The 14,045-nt window shown below is 39.7% G+C and overlaps 1 protein-coding gene across 2 annotated transcripts in view; it reads right to left on the bottom strand.

Annotated features, from left to right (window-relative positions):
* The window catches only part of HSD17B12 (hydroxysteroid 17-beta dehydrogenase 12), a 153,779-nt gene that overhangs the window by 34,054 nt on the left and 105,680 nt on the right, over positions 1-14,045 (bottom strand). For both annotated transcript variants that reach the window (XM_077863709.1, XM_077863711.1), the window contains 2 exons: positions 3,153-3,217; positions 2,262-2,306 (listed from right to left, as the gene is read on the bottom strand). In XM_077863709.1, the coding sequence (XP_077719835.1) occupies positions 2,262-2,306; positions 3,153-3,217 (110 nt within the window). The remainder of the gene's footprint in view (positions 1-2,261; positions 2,307-3,152; positions 3,218-14,045) is intronic.

Raw genomic sequence — 14,045 nt, 5'->3', positions numbered from 1 at the left:
CTACTCAAAGATCCACTTGTTAGTAGTTTATCTTACTTAAACCGAATCTTATGTAAGAAAAAACGCTGGTTAAAAACAACAGTGGAAAAGACATAGTAATTATTTCTTTTATAAAACTGTCATATTACAATATAAATCGGATGAAGTGCCTTTAAGTAGCGAGCTACCAAATGTTACATGGTATGCATACAGCAACGGTGAAGCTTTCGTTTTGGTAGCTGGTTTATGTGAACCCACATATTGCTAAAATTGTATAAGATCACATAAAAACTGAATTACCGGGCAGCTTGGGTGGCTCAGTGGTTTAGCGCCTGCCTTCGGCCTGGGGAGTGATCCTGGAGACCGGGATCAAGTCCCACGTCAGGCTCCCTGCATGGAGCCTGCTTCTCCCTCTGCCTCTCTCTCTCTAATAAATAAATAAAATCTTAAAAAAAACCAAAACAAACCGGAATTACCTAAGCACTTGAAAAGCAACATATATATTATATTACCCAAGGAAATGGGCATAGCCATACATGAAAAGTTGGACAAGGCATGAGATTTTAGGGTCCTTGCACTTGAAATCAAAGCAGGTAACAGATACGATTTCTCAGGACATGAAGACATAAAGAGAATTTTTCTTTGAACATTCCCAATAGTGAAAAAGATCAAGTCTGTGCCATAAAGTGAAAATTAGTAATTAAGTTCTCATTTGTATTTATATTTATCTGGTTAATTCTGATAGTTTTGAAGTATTTTTTTATTTCCTTAAATCGAGTATGTAAGAAAATGGATTTGGCTTTTGTCAGTACAATGGCTCCCCCTCTTTTTTTTTTTTTTGTTTTAAGATTTTATTTATTTATTCATGAGAGATACAAAGACAGGGGCAGAGACACAGGCAGAGGGAGAAGCAGGTTCCTTACCAGGAGGCCGATGTGGGACTCAATCCTGAGACCCTGGGGTCACGCCCTGAGCTGAAGGTAGCCACTCAACCACTGGGCCACCCAGGGGCCCCATAATAGCTCCTCCTTATCTTCCCAAGGTTTCAAGTTACCCACAGTCAACCCAGGTCAACTGCGGTCTGGAAGCAGATGATCCTCCTCTGACCTACACCGTCAGAAGGTCAGTAGCAGCCTAACACCAGGTCACAGCGCCTACGTCCTTCCTCTCACTTCATCTCATCGCATAGGCATTTTACCATCTCACATCATCACAAACGGTGCGTACAGTACCATCAGATATTTTGAGAGAGAGACCACATTCATATAAATTTTATTATAGTATATTGTTACAGTCATTCCATTTTACTATTATTGTTAATCTCTTACTGAGTCTTATTTATAAATTAAAGTGTATCATGGGTATGTCCATACTGGAAAGTATGTATGTATAGGGTCTGGGAGTAGCTGCGGTCTCAGGCATCCATTGGAAGTCTCAGAACATATGCCCTGGGGACAAGGGGGACTGCTGTATGTTCAAATGTGAAGCATTGCCTATGGAGCTTCTGCCTCAGGCACTACTCTCTGCTAGGCGAGGATGTATAATCAAGGTACAGTACCTTACTTTTAGTGACTGCTAACACACAAAGTGTGCTCAGAGGCTCATATTTGCTACCTATTCTTCCTGTTAGCACATGATTAGCTGTGGTGTCTTTGGGTAGCACATACAAATAGCATGCCCACCAACTAGAAACCATGTGTGCCTAATAACAGTCACTCTTGCATTACAGCCCCACACTACCCCAACATTTAACTCATCCATTTACATGGTCACAGGGGATACAAAATGGAAATAATTTATCAGTGAAGAACTGTGTGTAGATGAAAACTCTATAACAATCAATCCTTGGTCTAAGCTAGTTTGTGAGGTCCCAGGGCCTACTACACTGTTTGCATATGTTTGGTGTATAAAATACATTTTATGTATTTATTCATGAGACACAGAGAGAGAGGCAGAGACACAGGGAGAGGGAGAAACAGGCTCCCCGTAGGGAGCCCGATGTGGGGACTTGATCCCAGGATCCCAGAGTCACGCCGAGCCGAAGGCAGACGCTCAACCACTAAGCCTCCCAGGTATCTCTGTCCGGTTGTTAAAAAGCAAAATTATACATTTTTTGGATCTTCAGCTCTTTCTACTTCCTGAAGACATAAGGAAACAGACGGCCTTCATCTGGAATACATACTTACGTGGAAAACAGGAGTTTGAAGAGAACAAAGTGATCATGTGATTTTTAAATAGAACGAACCAAAAAAGGATGACATATTTATAAAGAAGCTGCTTACCTTACAAACAGAAAGAACATTAATATTAATCAGTTTCTTGATGGTCTGCAAAAGAAAATATTGATAATTTTATATACATGTGATCATGGAAGGAACCATATTAGATATTTATGTAAGTGATCTAGCAAACCACAGAGTATTTCCCCACATAGAGACAAATACTGGAAAATGATAGGAGTCAGGGTAGAGAGGCAGATTTTATTTTACTCTCAGTGTTATAGTACTTTTCTACCAAAAGCAGCAATTCATGCTAATATGCAAAGTTTAAGGTAGATGTATTAAGGAAATTCTGGAAGCAAAAGACACTAAATCTAAAATAAATATGCTATTTTCTTTCTGCTAATATCAAAAGGAGAAATTATTGAATCTGAGATCCTCAACAATTTTTTAAAATTCACATATTTCTTCAATGATATGCTTTTCTAATTTTCATTAAAGAATGATGCATGCTGCAAGAATACACCTTTCATTTTGGTAGGTTTACCTGAATCAACCATATTGCTTTAATATTAACATATTTATGATTTCTAAATTGATGTTTAGAATCCTGATACTTAAAACAGAGCTATTTTGATATAATAAAAATAGAAATAAAAATAATACAATGAGTTCTTATTGAACCTGGCACTATACTAATGAGGTTACATTTTCTCATTCAATCCTTCTAACATCCCTATGAAGTTGCCTATTTTATGGAGGTGGGAATGGACACTAAGTGTGGTTGGGATCATCTCCAGTAACTCAGGGATGAGTCAGATGAGCCCAAGAGCCAGAGTGTGAACCTCGGGCAGGCGGACTCCAGTGTTCACACTGTGAACCAGTATACCATACTGCCTCTCCAATATTCACATGCATTCTTTTTGTTACCATACTATGCAAAGAAAGACTTACATTGTCCAAGTCAGGAACATCCAAAAAGTATTCGGGATACTCATATGACATTCCCACGTTGTTCACTGAAATAAGACAAGATCGTTAGCTGGCTGACGTATACTCTATTACACAGATTTCTTGAAATAATGACATTAATAATATCAAGACTAAAATGACACATACAATAACTAAATACTGTTGACGGCTGGTGTGATTTTTCCCACACTCTTGCATCCAAAAATCTATCAGTGTAAGTATATAGTTCAACCATCTTCTCCGTCATTAAACCCTTCCTGTACCTACCATCCAACCCTTGACGAAGGGACTTTTTATTCGCTTCCATTTCCCTGGTCCCCTGGAGTGGGTGTACTCTGCCTCTGCAATAGCTACTTGTACATATCGTCTATCTCCTCTCTAGACTTATATTTTCATAATGTGGGAGAAAGAGCAAAGAGCGCTGACTGCAGTGTGGGGGACTGGAAACCAGAGCTCTACTAGAAGGGGAAAGCATGTGACTTGGGATAAGTCACATATGAGATGCATCTTGGTTTCTTCATCTCTAATGTGAGGGTTTGTTTAATCATTCAACAAATATGTGCCATACACCTGTGTTTGTTTGCCATTCACATGCACTAGGAACTAGAAACACCATGAAGGAAAAGGCAGTTTCTGGCATCACGGAACGTATTGTATTGCAGCAAGAGAAAGGCACTGAACAAAAAGAAACAATTATTTCATTATAAAGGACAGTGCCACGGGAGCCTATTCCTGTGGTCTGACCTCGTCCAGGAAGTGAGAGAAGGCTTCCTTGTGGAGGCCAAGAGAGTGGGCCAGGCTACACGTCTCCAGTGAACCATCCATCCTGACCACATCATGAGCCCTCAAGGATCACGTTCTGGTCCTCCTGTACCTTCTCTCCTCAGTCACCTCACCTAAGGTCGGAACTACAACACAATTGAGAAGCCAAGAAAAAAATTTATATACAACTAGATATAGGATTAACACTCAGATATGATTTTCCCTAGCTTTGGAAAGACAAACCCCAAATAAGGAACATTTGCAGGAATCAAAAAAATACATAAAATATCTTGGAATTTATTTTAACTAGTGTTGAACTGGATAATCTTCTCTATCTACATTTACTCACTATAACAATCCTATTAGGTAGTTCCTATTATAATTTCCCTTCTACATAGTAGGAAACCAAAGTTCACAGCAGTTAAATAACTTGCCAGAGGTCACAGAGCAAAGTAAGGCTGGGACTCTGACTCTGGAGATGTGACTTCGGAGGCTCGGCTCTTTGCCACCACCATTAAAGCCACCATATGCCTTCATCCAGTATTCAGTTTGGGGGGTAAAATCAGTAATAATTGAATAATAAACAGAAATCCGGTAGCAATTTTTAGTAAAACTAAAGAATTAGAAAAGAAAGGTTTCAGTAGCAAAAAAAGATGATGAAATTATCAGACTGCTAAAACTTAGAAGGAATTGTGCCAAATAAACTTGACAGTAGTAACAGTTACTTTTTCAATAGACTATCAAAATTAGTAGTTTGAAATAAATCAATAAGGGTTATATTTAGCAGTAAGCCAGTCACTTGAGGCCGTGAGTCTCAAGATGTTACTCGCACAATTTGGTCATGACGGATTGAACAACATCACTGAAACTTATCTGAAAATTTGAAAACAAAGGACAGTGGCAAAGCAAACTGTACTTAATTATGATTCATGCCCCTTTGAACAGGGACTATATCTAAACCTAATTGATAACTGCAGGCCCAAACCCATTTTTAATTTATTCAACAGGTTCTCTGCCCAAGAGAGGCTCAAGGAATGGAGTCTATAAAAGACCTTTCAACAATTGAGACTAAACTAGTTAAACGTGAGGCAGTATGTTCCCTTGCCTTTGCCTCACCCACCAACAGAATTATGAAGGACTAACTCACAGCCTGACCAAGAGAAAGAACAACAACTAACGCATCTGCTAAAATGCTACAAATAAACAAAATCTTTGTTACAAAGCCACTTTAAAATAACAGAATCCTCAAAGAAAGGTTTTGCCAAATTGTAATGTTCTTCCGGATCGAAGAAAATTTCCAACACATATAGCCAACCCCATCTGCATTCCCTCTCCTGGGTCTAGAAAATTTTCTGCCTTCAGATTTCTTTCTAGCCAATGGAAATATTAGTGCTCTATTTCAAAATGCCAAAGAAAACTGAAGAGTATAATTATAAATCTTTTAAAATCTGGATTTGGGCTGGGGGTTTTTTGTTTGTTTTTTAAATCTGGGAACTCTAGAGACAACACACTTGACTTTGTAATCTTAACATGTACTCCAAGTACAAAGTTGGGCTAAGGAAGCCCACAAAAAACTAAACAAATCAGGGAAATGCCACTCTGATGAAGATGGCACTAACAGTAGACAATCTTCAGATCTGTTTCTTTCTTTTTTAAAAAATTTTATTTATTTATTCATGACAGACACGGAGAGAAACAGAGACACAGGCAGAGGGAGAAGCAGGCTCCCCGAGGGGAGCTCGATTCGGGACTCGATCTGGGGACCCCGGGGTCACACCCCAGGCCAAAGGCAGAAGCTTAACCACTGAGCCACCAGGAGCCCCTTCAGATCCGTTTCTAACCAAGCAAAGGAGAGCTGTCAAAACTACCTACTTGCGGGGGCAGCCCCGGTGGCTCGGCGGCTTAGCACCACCTTCAGCCCAGGGCCTGATCCTGGAGACCCGGGATCGAGTCCCACATTGGGCTCTCTGCATGGGGCCTGCTTCTTCCTCTGCCTGTGTCTCTGCGTGTCTCTCGCCTCTCTCTCTGTCTTTCATGAATAAATAAATAAAACCCTTTAAAAAATTAAAAAAAAAAAACTACCTACTTGCGCAGTGAAATGAGGACATCTATTTAACATAGTTCTAAAGGAAAACAGGTTCAACACTGAGAACTTCAGCTCAAAGAAATGAAGAGAATCACATAGAAGGGCCATGTTGTTATAACAAAACAACACAGAATTTTAAAAAAATGTTAAAGCTAGAATAGATCTTTCAAAGCATGAAGCCCAGTTTGAAGAGGGAGAGGTACATGCCAAGGTCACACTGGCAGTTTGTCAATGCTAGGGCTTAGGACTCTTAAATCCCTTCCTGTTTTGTCAGCTGCACATTTTGTTTGCGAGACAGACACCACCCAGAATCTCTCCACGCTTGGTCATCACTTCAGAGTGCAGAGAAAAACAACTGTTGCTCCTAAACAGCTATTTCCATAAATTGTACACTAGTGCAGATCTTGGAAAAAGGCAATCCCATTGCAATTTTATTTTGAGACATGAGGTGGCAGCAATAACCAAACGGCAGACAGAAAGCTTTCAGGGAATTGGAAAAGGAAGAAAACAGGCGTTGGGTAGGAGTGAAGGAAGGAAATATTTCCATTATAATGTAATCTCATTAAGAATGGGTGCGTGCAATGCCATCTTTATATATTACAGGATTCATTATGGAATTTACCAAACCAAATAATGTCGCAAGTTGTTCCAACATTATTCAGATCATTGGAAATCCCTTCTAAACGGTAGCCATTTAAATTGGCATTAAGTATCTGTCGTCTAGTAGTTGAGAGCTATTTCTTTTTCTTTTTTTAATTCTTCAAGTAAGACACCAGAGACAGATTTAAAATTTTTTATTCAGTGACCCACAAAAACCTTTCATTCATGTGAAAGACACCGAGTCTTTCTGAAAACAAAGGATGTCCGTGTAATCTCAGAATTCCAACCAGGACTCCAACAATCATCAGAGGATCACGAACAGATATAAAATCTTCCCATCAGTTTCTCATTGGAGTTCTAAGATGAGTTCAACAGAAGAGATGAAGCAAACAGAGAGCAGAGGTCACGAGAGACCAAGAACAAGGACAAGTTAAGTGGAAAGAGAAGGGGAGATGGAGGCCAAAGGAGCAATCCTACTAGAGGGGACCCTCGCTGGGAAGAACTGTCAGAGTACTATGCTCAGCTGTGCCCTCCACGCCTGCCGGGCCGGACTTTCTCGAAAACACCAATACCGATGATGTACGGTATTCTAAAGCCTCAAAATCCAGAGTAATTCTGAAAATGTTACATAAATATCCTCTATCATACTACTGCTAAAAATCATTTCCACACCTCCTTCTTAAAAAAGAACATACACAAGATTTCGGTTTCTTCTAAATTCATTTGCTGCTGTTTTTTTGACATTACTAGACTTCGAATCCTTTACCAAAACCAGCTGTTGTTGAGATAATGCTGTCATTAGAAAATCAGGTTTTTGGTGTCTGGGTTGGGCATGAGGGAGAAGCAAACAATAAATTACTAGAAAATAAAAATCCACTTGAACAGATGCAAAGATGACAGATACAGGTAACCACACACAGAACACCTTCAACCTGCTTTTTCTAGATTAATTAGGCTTAAGAAATTAAGGTGGTATAAAAGTCCATCATTAATGGTTGGGCTTCCCAAAATATGTCAGGTAATGTAAAGTATTCCCGATTTCTCACTCATCATATCAAAGTACAAATGCTTAGGTAATTTCAGTCCCATACACACCACATTTGTAGTGATACATACAAACCCAGTTCAAGCACTCAAATTCAAGTCTAGAGAAGTGGAAAACCTATTACAGTTCATTAATAAAATGGATTAGGAAAAAATGCTGCCACTTCGTTATATTTCAAAACAAACTGAATTTTTAAAATGTAGACGTCAGTAATAGTGTATATGCCAAAAGTAGGGGGAAACCTGTTGTGTCTTAAGCTTTTGAATTAACAAGGTTTGGATCTCAGGGTCCAACAGGCCCGAGTTTCAGCGCAGGGTCTCCTACCGCCAGCTCCTACAAGAGGCAAGTGATTTCACCACCATGAGCCTTGGTTTTCTCAATGTCCTTCTATATAAAATAGGGCTAATAACTTAAGAAAATGAGATGGTAAGTATCAAACTTCATGTCAAGGCCCAGAACACATCAGTGTGAGAGTAAGTGGAGGAAGAAGTGTTGTTATTTTTGTGTGGTCATTTATTTAACAGGTAGTCATGGAACTGCTCTGTACCCGACACTATTCCAGGTGTCAGGATGCAGCAGGATGGGCAAGGTCCCTGCTTTCATAAGGTGTGAGCAGCGGTACAGAGGAGAGACGGAAAGATTGCTCTGGACATAACTGCTCGTGCTGATTAACGGCATCCCAGTTCCTCTCTCCTCTCTTTCAAGTGGATCTAGTCTGACAGTCTACAGAGAGTTTGCAGAGTGAGGCAAAGAAAATTCCTTCTTTGCCTTACTTAACATATTGCTGTAGCTAGCACATGTTCATACTCTGACAGATGATATTTGGAACACCATGTAAAACATTTTGCAAACTTTACAGTTTTCATACACTTGTGAGTAGCAATTTCTAAATAAAAGAGAGTTTACAAGGCTTTAAATTTGCAGCGCCTTTAATCAGAAATTGAAAAGTTAAGACTGAGTCAGAAGCAACACAACAGAACATTTCGTTTCCACTGTTTAATTATAAATTGCTATGTGATCCTCACTACAAAACTAGGTAAGATCTTCCATCCGTAAACTCAGGAGAGAGGAGGAAAGACGGATGACATGAAGTTGGTTGTTAAATCTTGCGAACGGGAGGAACATTCATCAATTTCTTGAATTATGGTTCTATTTACATTTCTGAGATCACAGCTAATTACCCAGTTTTAAGTTAAAGGTTCTGCTTTAATTAATACTATTAGTGGTTTTCGAGTGAAAGGAGATACATTTGAATTCTAAGTCTTATTCTCACTTTAGAAATCCAATTTCATCCAACACATCTAATGGAACTATAAGGCGCTACACTTAGTTTGATAATGTTCCTGGTGAGTCTCCCAGTCTTTTAAAAAAAAAAAAAAAATCCACGTATCTATTCCACTTGGCATGATTGGCGACACTAGGCTCCGGTCTCATTCAAGATGAAGGAGGGCACAGATGCCAGAGATCCAAAGGTCTACTTGGATTTCTCATAGCTCTCTCAAGTTTAACATTATCCCAAAGTGAAACTATCTTTTTCTTTATAGAATTTGCTCCTGATCCAGGGTTTCTTGTCTTTGGCAAAGAGCACACAGTTGTTCAAGTCAGAACCTGTAAGTTGCTAATTACTACTTGTATAATTCTGGAAAATGTATTTAACCTCCTTAGGTCTTATCCATAAAATGGGCACAAACCCAGTAATGCCTACCTTATATTTACAGTATTGTTGAGGACTGCAGGAGATCCGTTAGCATGGTGTCTGACATATAAAAGCACTTGAGGATGTTGGCAATAATGATCAGAAAAACCAAACAACCGCTACTGTTATCGATCATTCCTTCTATCAGACAAAATCTTTGATGAGGACCCTCCATCAACAGATGTTGGTCCTGTTTCTATTTCCTGCACATCTCTGTAGTCAATCTACTTCTAACCATTCCCATTGCCCGCATCCTAATGTAGCCACCATCATCTTGTGTCATTGCTTAAAAGAAGCTTACTGGTCTCCTTTGATTAATTCTCGCCCTCTTCCACTCAAAGTCAGACTAATCTCTCTAAAATTCTAATAGGATGTCAATTTACTGCTTAAACTCCACAATGTCTGCGTTGTCCTTCCATTAAGCCCAAACCTATTAAACAAGGTTTTCTAAGCCTTTCGTGATCTGGCCCTGCTTAGTCTCTTGACTCTGGCCACGGTCCCCTTTGTGGTCCGTGCTCTAGATTTACAGGTCTTCCATCAGTTCCTCCAACCTGCCAAGTGCATTCGCTTCCGGGTTTTCTTCTATCTGGAAACCCTTCCCATATCTCTTCTCATTGGGTTGATCAGCCTTTACATCTCAAATGTTACTTCTCAGAGACCATCTCTGACACTCTCCACTTTCTCCATAACACAATCTTTTCATCACATGTAACACATTCCCAAATCTTCTTTAGTCGATGTCATACAAGATGGCAGAAATAGTATCAGCTTTATTTATTGCTGTATCTCTGGAATTTTACTTGTTGAATGAACTGGTACATGAATCAACCAACAAATAGGAAAGGAAAGGTGTCCTGTAATGAAGTACTGGTCTGGTCTTTGTTCTGGATTCCCGGGGTACAGGTTCTCAACTCTTGCCATTTCCAGGGTGACAGGAGTTTCTTTGTTATTCATGGTGGGCCTCTGGATCACACCTGAGTTTATGCTAACGAGATGAATCAGGATGGGGCTTGGTCACCAAAAAGACCAAGGGTGTGACTAGAAGGTTAAGGCTTTGAGCCAGCCCAACCTGTGAAAAGGGAGGGGAACTGGAAACTAAGTTCAATCTAAGAGCCAATGATTACCTACATAATGCCTACATAATGAAACCCCAATTAAAAACTCTGGGCACTGAGCTTCCTGGTTGGTGACCATCAATGTGCAGGGAAGGTATTGCACCCTGACTCTACACTGAGGCACAGAGTTCAGAACACTCTCAGAGCTCACCCTATGTGTCTCTTTATTTGGCTAGTGTTAATTCCTATCCTTCATAATAAAACTGTAATTGCGAGTATAGTGCTTTCCTAAGTCCTAGGTGTTCTGGCAAATTATCAAACCTGAAGGGATCATGGGAACCCCCAAATTTGTAGCCAGCTGGTCAGAAGTTCAGGTGGCCTGGGGACTGCCGAACTTGCAGTAGGTGTCAGAAGTAGGGTCAGTCTTGTTTGGCACTGTGCCCTTGACCTTGCGGACCCCACACTAACTCTGGGTGGTTAGGGACAAAATTTGATTGTGTTACAAAAGGGAAATTTTAGAAGTGTCTTAAACTCCTAGAAGGCACAAAAAAATCCTATCCTGGTATAATAGGGAAGCTCCACTGCCTCTGCAAACTGTCATCCCATCACACTCCTGCAAGCCTTTCCTGTAGACCTCAGCTAACAGCCTCTGCCCTTTCTTGAGTCTGAGCCCTATACCAGAGCTACAGGGGTGGGAGGGGGAGAGAGGGAAAGGTGGGTGGTATTTCTAAACACATAAAATTGATCTCTGGTTCTCTCTCAACTAACTTTATTTTGCCCTTCTATTCTTTCTCCCTTTCTCTGCACCCCACTGATGACCAACCTACCACTAACAGTTTCCTCTTCAAGTTTCTTCTTTTCCATTTCAAAATGATTTTTCTACATCTTTCACTAATTATAATAGCCATTTCCTATACGTGACTGACCCAGCAAGAAGTAGACTGGTAATAAACTGAATGTACTAATCTCAGTAAGATGTAATGAAGATGTCACTGACCCTTACAGAGACTTTTTCTCTTTTTTTTTTAAAGATTTTTTTTTTTTTAATGAGAGAGAGAGAGAGAGAGAGAGAATAATGAGCAGGGGGGGCGGGGGGGTCTGAGGGAAGGGGACAAGCAGATTCCCTGCCGAGCAGAGAGCCTGACACGGGGCTCGATCCCAGGACCCCAGGATCATGACCTGAGCTGACTGAGCCAGCCTGGCACCCCTTTCAGAGACATTTTAAAAATGTCTTAAAGGTAATTTTTTTTTTGAGAGAGAGAAAAAGAGAGAAAGCATGTGTTCAAGAGCGGGGGGGGGGGGAGGGTCAGAGAGAAGAGAGAGTGAATCTTAAGCAAGCTCTGGGCCTCGATCTCAAAACCCTGAGGTCAAGACTTAAGCTGAAATCAAGAGTCGGATGCTTAACCAAGCCACCCAGGTGCCCTTTCAAGCTAATTTCTAATTAGTAAACTTCCTGAGGAGAGCAAGAAGGTAGTAAGTAGCTTTATAAATTTCTAAGCTCTCTGAAAGCAAGACTCTTTGACTTGTAACTTCCTGAGTCAGTTGGGACTGGGAAGCTGCACAACTCCTAACAAGTTCCTTCCTTCCTAGCGATTCCAGAGGAGTTTTCCTCAACCCAGTTCCTGCAGGCCCTTGGCTCTCTCTCTCTTCAGTCTACACCTACTCTTCTTCCTTTGATATGTTGGGAATGAACTGTAAGGAAGCCATCCCTGGATTCCAACCCAAATAACCTGGGAGTTTGCCATTGGCAGCTAAATGGCCCTTTCCCTGATTAGCCAATAATACTCTTGGGTCTTCTGTTAAGCTTTAAGGACTTAAGTAAAAACAGAGATAGAGTAGACTTATCTTACTATCCATCTCTGCTCAAACCATATTTTAGGATAAATATTCTCAACATTCAACTATTCTCTACCCTAGAACATTCTGGAAAATGTAGGTTTTATGGGAGAAAAATGGAACACATATGCCTTCCAAGTATTTCCTGTAATCCATAAGGTTGCATTGAGCAAGGGTAACAAAAAGATATTTTGGGATTTAGCTGAGGAGAAAGTAAGGAATATAATTAAAAAAAAAAAAACCCACAACTATCAAATATATAAGTGGAGCAAGTATTCACTTACAAAGGGCATGGGAAGAAAGAATAGTAAGTTCTATTCCAGCTTTTGCAGTCAATAATTTTTTGTAACTAATTGACATTTATTATCTATAGTATTGTTGGATCTATACTATTTTATTATCTATGCTATTATCTATACTATGTCTATAGTATTGTTAATATGATACCATTAAAACGATGCCTCTTGGGGCGCCTCAGTGGCTCAGTTAGTTAAATATCTGCCTTTGGCTCACGTCACGATCCCAGAGACATGGGATGGAGCCCCATGTTGGACTCCTTGCTCAGCAAGGAGTCTGCTTATCCCTCTCCCTCTACACCCTGCCCCCTGACTGTGCTTTTTTTCTCTCTCAAATAAACAAGTAAATAAAATCTTTTAAAAAAATGATGCCTCTTAATGAAATTGTGGCATTGCGTACAGATAGAAAAAAGTCAACAGGTAACCAAGAGTCCTGAATACACTAAGTGAGCACAGCATCACATCAGCCTGTACCAAATGATTCTCCTGATTTTGCAACTTACACAAAGCACGATAGTACGGGTGAGAAAGACCTTGACAGCATTTGGCATGGGGAAATTCTTGGTCTAGGATGCATTAAGAGCTTGAATAAAGCAATGATTGGCTTTTTTAATGAATCACAAATAAAATAACTATTTTCTTACAAGAGGACCTTTTTATTTTTCTTCTAGAATAAAGAACGTCACTTTTTAAAGGTTAAAAAAGTCATAGTAGGGGAATTTGAAAGAAAGTATTATTTGTGGCATACATATTATTTGTGGCAAATCCAAGGTTACTCTTTTGGCCTTGGTAAACTACGCCTCCTGCAATGTATTGTGCAAAGTCCTCCAAACCAATTTAGAGCATACATGAGAATCTCTCCTGAGGAATCAAGTAAGTAAAAGCATTATAGCAATCGCATTTTGTTAACCGATTGTTTGCTTATTCAAAGCAGTATTGATGTCATTTTCTCTAAATAGTTGAAGTTTTTTAAGTTTTCTCAAATCTGTGTTTCTTGGCATTTGCCAGAAAGAAGACAGCAGATGCTTACTTACTTTACATAACAGAGTTAAGAATCCAACTTCTCCACCTTAAGCATTTATAGTCTTATCAAGTTACTGTGACCTTTCTGTATAAATCCAGACAATTCATGGCCCTTTTCTCCCCACTTATCTTACTGAAAATCTGATGTTTCTTTCATGACAAAGGGCTTTAGCATTTTCCTTTGTAATTGAGCTGATACTAATTTTCTTTATTAAGCACTGACTACATACTTTGGTGGTTAATGCCATTCAAACACAGAGTACAGCTTGGTGATTTATTTTTCATTTTATCATTACTGGTTTCATTAATACTCAGTAGAAAAAAAATCCTCACCTAGATTGCGAGGTCTTACTAAAAATTGATCTACATGTTTATTATTTTAGGAAATGTTAGAAAGGTGAGACTGACATTAAGCACAGGAGGGAGCACAAATAAGACTACTTCCTCCTGATGAAGCAGAGATGGAGGTATGTGGG

Source organism: Canis aureus, chromosome 21, assembly GCF_053574225.1.
Source record: "Canis aureus isolate CA01 chromosome 21, VMU_Caureus_v.1.0, whole genome shotgun sequence".
Classification (NCBI taxonomy): domain Eukaryota; kingdom Metazoa; phylum Chordata; class Mammalia; order Carnivora; family Canidae; genus Canis; species Canis aureus.
Note: the sequence above shows the minus strand (reverse complement) of the source record. Positions and strands in the feature narration are given on the sequence as shown.